The following is a 7,722-nucleotide window of genomic DNA, read 5'->3' as shown; positions in this document are numbered from 1 at the left end:
GATCCTCCTGCCTCAGCCTCTTAAGTAGCTGGAGTCATAGGTATGTGCCACCACAGTCAGCTAATTTTTAAATTTTTTTGTAGACATGAGGTCTCACCATGTTGCCCAGGCTGGTCTCGAACTCCTGAACTGAAGGGATCCTTCATCCCCAGCCTCTCAAAGTGTTGGGATAATAGGGGTGAGGTTCCCTTGAGCCCAGGGTTTGGAGGCCAGCCCCCTTGTCCTGTGCCTGGCTACAAATTGAAGGCTTGTGGCAACTCCTCATTGAGCAAGTCTGTTGGCACTATTTTTCCAACAGCACATGCTCACTTTGTGTCTCTATGTCACATTTTGGTAAATTTCTATTTTGTTATTTATTATTTGTTATTTTTATTTTTAATTAAAAAATAGAGATGGGGGTCTCATTATATTGCCCAGGCTGGTCTTGAACTACTGGGCTCAAGCGCTCCTCCCAAAATGCTGGAATTACAGGTGTAAGCCACCACGCTTGGCCACACTTTTGTAAGTTTATAAACTTTTTCATTATCTGTTATGGTGATCTGTGATCAGTGATCTTTGATGTTTCTATTGTTTTGTAGAGACACAAACTGCACCCGTATAAGATGGCAAATTTAATTGATAACTGTGTATCTTCTGACTGCTCTTCCAACTGGCTATTCTCCAATCTCTCTCCTCCTCAGGCCTCCCTATTCCCTGAGGCACAACAATATTGAAATTGGGCCAATTAAGAACCCTATAGGCCGGGTGGGGTGGCTCACGCCTGTAATCCCAGCACTTTGGGGGGTCGAGGTGAGTGATCACGAGTTCAGGAGATCGAGACCATTCTGGCTAACACGATGAAACAACGTCTCTACTAAAAATATAAAAAAATTAACCGGGCGAGGTGGCGGGCGCCTGTAGTCCCAGCTACTCCGGAGGCTGAGGCTGGAGAATGACGTCAACCCGGGAGGCGGAGCTTGCAGTGAGCCGAAATGGAGCCACTGCACTCCAGCCTGGGCGACACAGCGAGACTCCGTCACAAAACAAAACAAAAACAAAAACAAAAACAAAAAACCCTGTAATGGCCTGTCAGTTTTCAAGTGAAAGGAAGCGTCATGTATCTTTCACTTTCAATCAAAAGCTAGAAATGATTAAGCTTAGTGAGGAAGGCATGCCAAAAGCCAAGACTGGCTGAAAATTAGGCCTCTTGTTCCAGTCAGCCAAGTTGTAAATGCAAACAGAAAGTTCTTGAAGAAAATGGTTGCTCCAGTGAACATATGAATGATAAGAAGGCAAAACAGCCTTATTGTTGATATGGGGAAAGTTTTAGTGGTCTGGATAGAAGATCAAACCAATCACATTTCCTTAAGCCAAAGTCTAGTCCAGAGCAAGGTCCTACCTTTCGTTAATTCTATGAAGGCTGAGAGAGGTAGGTCCCTAAGAGAGAGGTCCTGGGTCTATCTCACCATCCCTTATATCTTGTCATTTATTTTGCTGATATAGAAGCATATGAAAATAATCATACATAAGCATATACAGAGAATTATAAGCATTATTATTTCAAACAAACTTTCTGTTAGATTAAGTGGAAGAAAAACGTTTTTACTTTACCTTCACTTATTTCTTCTCCAATGCTCTTCTTTCTTTATGTAGATCTGAATTTCTGACCTCTATTGTTTTCCTTTCCTCTTAAGAATTTCTTTTCACTTTTCTTGCAAGATAGGTCTTACTGGCAACACATTCCCTCAATTTTTGTTTGTCTGAGAAGGTCTTCATATTTCTTCTTCATTTTTGAGAGATAATTTTTTGGGGTATAGAATTCTATGGTGCCCATTTTTTTCTCTCAACACTTTAAATATTTCACCCTACTCTCTTCTTGCTTGTGTGGTTTCTGAGCAAAAGTCAGATATAGTTCTTATCTTTATTACTATCTTTTTCCTCTGGCTTCTTTCAGGATTTAAAAAAACCTTAGATGTCTGTAGTTTGAAAATGATATGCCATATTAATCAGGGTTTTCCAAAGTGACAGATTAAAATAAGATTTTATTTATATTTATTATAGATATTTATTATGGAAATTGACTTATGATTCTGAAAGCCCACGAGTCTCAAAATCTGTTGTCTACAAGCTGGAGAACCAGGAAAGCTGCTGGGGTAGTTCAGTGTAAGCCCAAAGGCCTAAGAACCAGGTCAGCCCATAGTGTACCTCCTGGTCAGGTCCGAGGGCCTTGGGTTGGGGAAAGGATTGCTGGTGTAAGTCCTATGGTTTTAAGACCCCAAGACCAGGAGCCTTGATGTCTGAGGGCAAGAGAAGAGGGATATCTCAGATCAAGAAGAAAGAGTAATTCCCTCCTCCTCTGCTTTTTTATTCCATTTAGGCCCTCAGAGGATTAGATGATACCTACCCACTTTGGTGAGGTGATCTTTGTTACTCAGTTTCCTGATTGAGATGCTAACTTCTTTCAGAAATACACTCATAGACACTCCAGAAATAGTATTTTATCAGCTATCAGAACATCCCTCAGCCCAATCAAGTTGACATATAAATGAACCATCATATATATCTAGATGTGGGATTTTTTTTTATCTCACTTGGTATTGTGTGTCTGATAATAGTTTGGGGGAAATTCTCAGTCATTATTGTTTCAAATAATTCTCCTGTTTCCTTCCCTCTTCTCCTTCTGAAATTCCCATTCCATGTGTGTTGTAGCTTTTGTAGTTCCACAGTTCTTGGATCTGTTCTCTTTTTTTCAGTCTTTTTTTTTTTTTCTTTTCAGTTTGGTATTTTTCTATTAAGATATCTTCAAGCTAAGAGATTCTTATCTCAGATATGTCCAGTCTACCCATAAGCCCATACTTCACTTCTTTTAAAGTGTTTTTGATCTCTAGCATTTCTTTTTGGTTCTGAGAATTTCCATCTCTGTGCATTTGTTCTTACGTACCATCTACTTTATCCATTAAAGCATTTAGTATCTTAATCATAATGTTTTAAATTCCTGGTCTAATAATTCCAACATCTCCATCATATCTAAGTCTGGTTCTGAGGCTTACCCTGTTTCTTCAAATTGTGTTTTCTGACTTTCAGTATGCCTTGTAATTTGTTCTTAATAACTGGACATGATGCAGTGGGTAAAAGGAACTGCTGTAAATAGGCCTTTAATGATGTGGTGGTAAGGAGTGGGAGGAGGAGAACTGTTCTCTGTAGCCCCATGAATAGACCTCAGTCTTTTAGTGAGCTTATGCCCCTGAAGTGTGAACCTCACAACCGCTTCAAGGTTCTTCCCCCACTTAGGTGAAACAGGATGGCTAATGTGGGCAGGAATTGGGTATTTCCCCTCCTCCAGGTCATATAGACTCTGATAAAACCCCAGCAAGTTAGGCTGCAGTTAAATATTTGCTCCTGATTGACATAACTAAAAAAACAATAATTTTTTCTAGTGATTCTAAGGCTGCTATTATTTTTGTCTATGACCAGATATATGATATAGAAAACTCATTTTCTATAAATAATTAACTGCCTCTTAGGCATTTCCCATCTTTAACCTGTCCATGGTGTTAACTTTATTTACTGCCATGCAACGTGTCACTGCTCATCACCTCCCGCCTTATTGAGTCCTGTGATTTGCAGGTTTTGAATACGTGCATCAAGCAAAGTGGCTGATCTGGGCTGCAAGAGGGTGGGACTGAGGTAAAGTAGCTGGTTTTCTTTTATCCAGATGGTAAGAGGAAAATTGGAGCTGTGGGAGGGGAGAAGATTGTGTGGGCTGACAATTGTGTTTCTTAATTCAGAAGTATCTGGGCTACAGGTAGTAGAAATATTATCTCTACCAATTGGTTCTCTGTTATCCTCAGTTTTCAGTATTGCAAATTAAATTATCCATCCAGTCATTATGATCAGTTTAATAGGAAGTTGGGAAAAGTCTTATCATAGATTTATTCGGGTGATGATATTTAAATCCAGAAGAAACATTTCTTCTTTGTTCTTTAAGCTTTCTAGGATGAGATGGAGTAAAACCTTTTGCTTTTATTGACTAGTTTATTATTTCCAATTGATAATAATGAAAGCTATTATTTATTATCGTCCTTGTCAGAGTTTGAGCTATATTTTCATTTTTATTTAAACAACATTGGGCCAGGCACAGTGTCTCGTGCCTGTAATCCCAGAACTTTCGGAGGCCAAGGTGGGAGGATCACCTAAGGTTAGGAGTTCGAGACCAGCTTGGTGTAATTCCGTCTCTACTAAAATACAAAAATTAGCCAGGTGTGGTGGCGCATGCCTGTATTCCCAGCTACTGGGGAGGCTGAGGCAGGAGAATCACTTGAACCCGGGAGGTGGAGGTTGCAGTGAGCCAAGATCGCACCACTGCACTCCAGCTTGGGCAACAGAGCGAGATCTCTGTCTTAATTAAAAAACAAAAAACATTGAAAAGAGTGTTTCCTTATTTTTCAGGTAAGGAAGTGGAAGATTAAACGATTTGCCCAAAGTCTCACAGTAATTTGTAGAGCTGAGATTGAAATTCAGGTGAAACTTCACATATCACTTTCTTTTTATCAGGTATGTTGAGAATATGGTTTGGTTTGCTGAACACAGAAAGCAAGTAGTTATCTAGAATTATAGTCCTGTGGTGTAAAAGCTTTTATATTTTACTTTAATTATATGTGACAATAATGGGCTTTTAATCTTCTTTTTGAGATGGCAGTTTCTGGATTTACTGTTGGTACCTGCATACTTCTGTTGCACATTAGTTATGTGGCTAATTATCCCAATGGAAAAGTAACACAGTCTTGCCATGGAATGATTCCTGAACATGGTCATAGTCCACAGTCTGTTCCTGTTCATGACATTTCCGTGAGTCAGATGACATTCAGACCAGGAGATCAGATTGAAGGTACCGGGCTGGGATTAACTGTTTACATTTTGGATTTCACTCTTTTACTGTTTATTGAATCTTTATTATTATTTGATTTAGACTATTTCATTTAAATCTGTTTTCTTTTGTAAGATACTATCATACTTCTTATTTTTGGTTCCAGATGACTATGTTACTTAAGTAGTCTGTGTATTTTCCATCCAGAACAGGCTTTAAAATAAGTTTTTTTCATTATTTACTGTTTTTATTAATTGTGCTATTACTTCAAGAGAAGAGAAAAATAAAGTTTATTTTATCTTGTTTAAAATATATAAACCCTTGTCCTTCTTAACATCATATAATTTTAAGAATAATTCTCTAATTTCTCTGGTAAAATGTAGGCTGATTATTAAAGATAAATCTGTAACAGCATTTTGCAAACTTTATTTTTTGCAACTCTAGAAATGCAAAATGTTGATAGGTACTCTGTTACACAGAGAGTTTATAGAAAAAGTAAGTTTGGACTATTCTGTGTGATATATAATATACCTTAGAGTTCACACTGTACAGTAGGATATTAAATACCCTAAGAAATTTGCAGCAAAGAAACAAGTATTTACTTTCATCTAGTGTTTTTCTTTTTTTTAAAAATTCAGTAAGAATTTATTGAGTGTCACTATGAGCCAGACACTGTATTAAATACTGGAATTCAAAAGAAAACACCTCATGTTTTTTCCTCTAATGAGGTCAAGTAAACATTTTTTTTTAAACTTTTGTTTTGGGTTCAGGGATACATGTGCAGGTCTGTTTACTGGTAAATTCCATGTCATGAGGATTTGGTGTACAGATCATTTCATCACTCGGGTGATAAGCATAGTACCCAATAGGTATAAACTAACTTAGCCTTATGGACTGCCCCTGGACCATCACCTATTTTTCTTTTCTCTTTGCGGAATGGCTCACGGAGTGAACATCTTATGGAACACAGTTTAGGGCTTCTTTGCCTATAGGATGACTCTTTTCTCTCCAGGAGTAGTTTTGCATACATACACCTCATTCTAATTGTAATGTACGACCTCTAAACATTTTCTTTTTGATATTGCTAAGCTTTTTAACCAATCCTTTTGTCTTTTTCTCAGTTACTTTGTCAGGGCATCCATTTAAAGGCTTTCTCCTAGAAGCGCGTAATGCTGAGCATCTGAATGGCCCTCCTGTTGGCTCCTTCACGTTGATTGACAGTGAAGTGTCACAACTTTTGACTTGTGAAGATATACAGGTTTGTGTTTAGAGTTGATCCTTGAACAATGTAGAGGTTACATGTGCCGACCCCACCCCTGGGGAAATTGGAATTCTGTGTATAACTTTTGACTCCCCACAAACTTAACTACAAATAGCCTATTGTTGACCAGAAGCCTTACTGATAACAAATAGTTGGTTAACACGTATTTTGTATTTATATGTGTTATACGCTGTATTCTTACAATAAAGTAAGCTAGACAAGAGAAAAATCTTATTAAGAAAATAAGAGAAAATATATTTACTATTCATTAAATGGAAGTGGATCATCATAAAGGTTTTTATTCTCATTGCCTTCATGTTGAATGGGCTGAAGAGGAGAAGGAAGAGGAGGGGCTGGTCTTGCTGTCTTGGGGTAGGTGGAGGAGGTGAAAGGGGAGGCAGGAGAGGCACCACACTGGTGTAACTTTATGGAAATACATTGTAATTTCTGTCTGACTTGTTTTTTCATTTTCTTAAAAATGTTTCTATGGGGTACCAATTCTTCCCTGCTTTGCTTTAGTTTCAGTGCTATATCATAGGAGGGTCCATGTTGTAGAAGAAGGCAAAAGCAGTGTTGGATAATTTGAACCCTTCTGCCAGGTTGTCTAATGTCAGTTTGTTTTCTGGGACTGCTTCTTCTCCATAGTCCTCATTGTCATCTGGCACTGGTTTGGAAACACTTACCATCAAGTTGTCTTCTGTTAATTCTTCTGTTGTGGTGTCTGTTAGCTCTTGAATTTCTCGAAGATTCATATCTTGAAACCCTCCATCCCCTACCTTTTTTGCCATATCCACAGTCCCTTTTATGATTCCTTGATTGGCTCTGTAAATCTTTTAAAGTCATGCACAAAATCTAGATACAGCGTTTCTCCAGCAGGAATTTATTGTTTTGGGCTTGATGGCTCTCTTGGCTTTTTCTATAACGATGATAGTGTCTTCAATGGTGTAATCCTTCCCGACTTTCATGATGTTCTATCAGCGTTCTCTTCCATAGCGTTGACAATCCTTTCCATTGAGTACTGTGTGTAAAGAGCCTTAAATGTCCTTAAGACTTCCTGAGCTAGAGACTGAGTTAGAGACATTGTATTTGGAGGTAAGGAGGCCACTTCAGTGGCTTCGGTGATGAGCTCATAGGGTTCTGGGTAGCAGAGGCATTGTCCAATATTGTATTAGGTTGTTCCTGTGTTGCCAAAAGAAGTGTCTAAGACTAGGTAATTTGATAACGAAAGAGACTTAATTGGCTCACTGTTCTGCAGGCTGTACAAGCATGGCACTGGCATTTGCTCAGCTTCTGGGGAGGCCTTAGGGAGGCCTCATGGCCTTTTACTCACGGCAGGAGCTGAAGCAGGAGCAGGCATTTCACATGGTGAAAGCAAGAGCAAGAGAGAGAGTTGGTGGAGGTGGAGGGGAGGTGCCACATCTTACAACAACCAGATCTTGCTCACTATCCTGAGGAACAGCACCAAGCCATTAGAAATCTGCTCTCCTGACCCAGACATCTCTCACCAGTTCCCACCTGCAACCTTGGGGATTGCAATTTAACATGAGAGTTGGGTGGGGACAAATATCCAAACTATATCAAATACCAATAGAACCTTTATTTATTGATTGATTGA

The 7,722-nt window shown here is 38.9% G+C and overlaps 1 protein-coding gene across 1 annotated transcript in view; it reads left to right on the top strand.

The window, feature by feature from the left end:
- FRRS1 (ferric-chelate reductase 1) overlaps positions 1-7,722 on the top strand; it is a 58,943-nt gene that overhangs the window by 13,706 nt on the left and 37,515 nt on the right. Inside the window, 3 exon segments of the mRNA XM_011992518.1 lie at positions 4,429-4,533; positions 4,672-4,867; positions 5,968-6,104. Coding sequence (XP_011847908.1) covers positions 4,672-4,867; positions 5,968-6,104 — 333 coding nt within the window. The 5' untranslated portion in view covers positions 4,429-4,533.

This window comes from Mandrillus leucophaeus, unplaced genomic scaffold, assembly GCF_000951045.1.
Source record: "Mandrillus leucophaeus isolate KB7577 unplaced genomic scaffold, Mleu.le_1.0 Scaffold413, whole genome shotgun sequence".
NCBI classification, from domain to species: Eukaryota; Metazoa; Chordata; class Mammalia; order Primates; family Cercopithecidae; genus Mandrillus; species Mandrillus leucophaeus.
The sequence above is the reverse complement of the archived record's forward strand: the minus strand, read 5'-3'. Positions and strand labels throughout refer to the sequence as shown.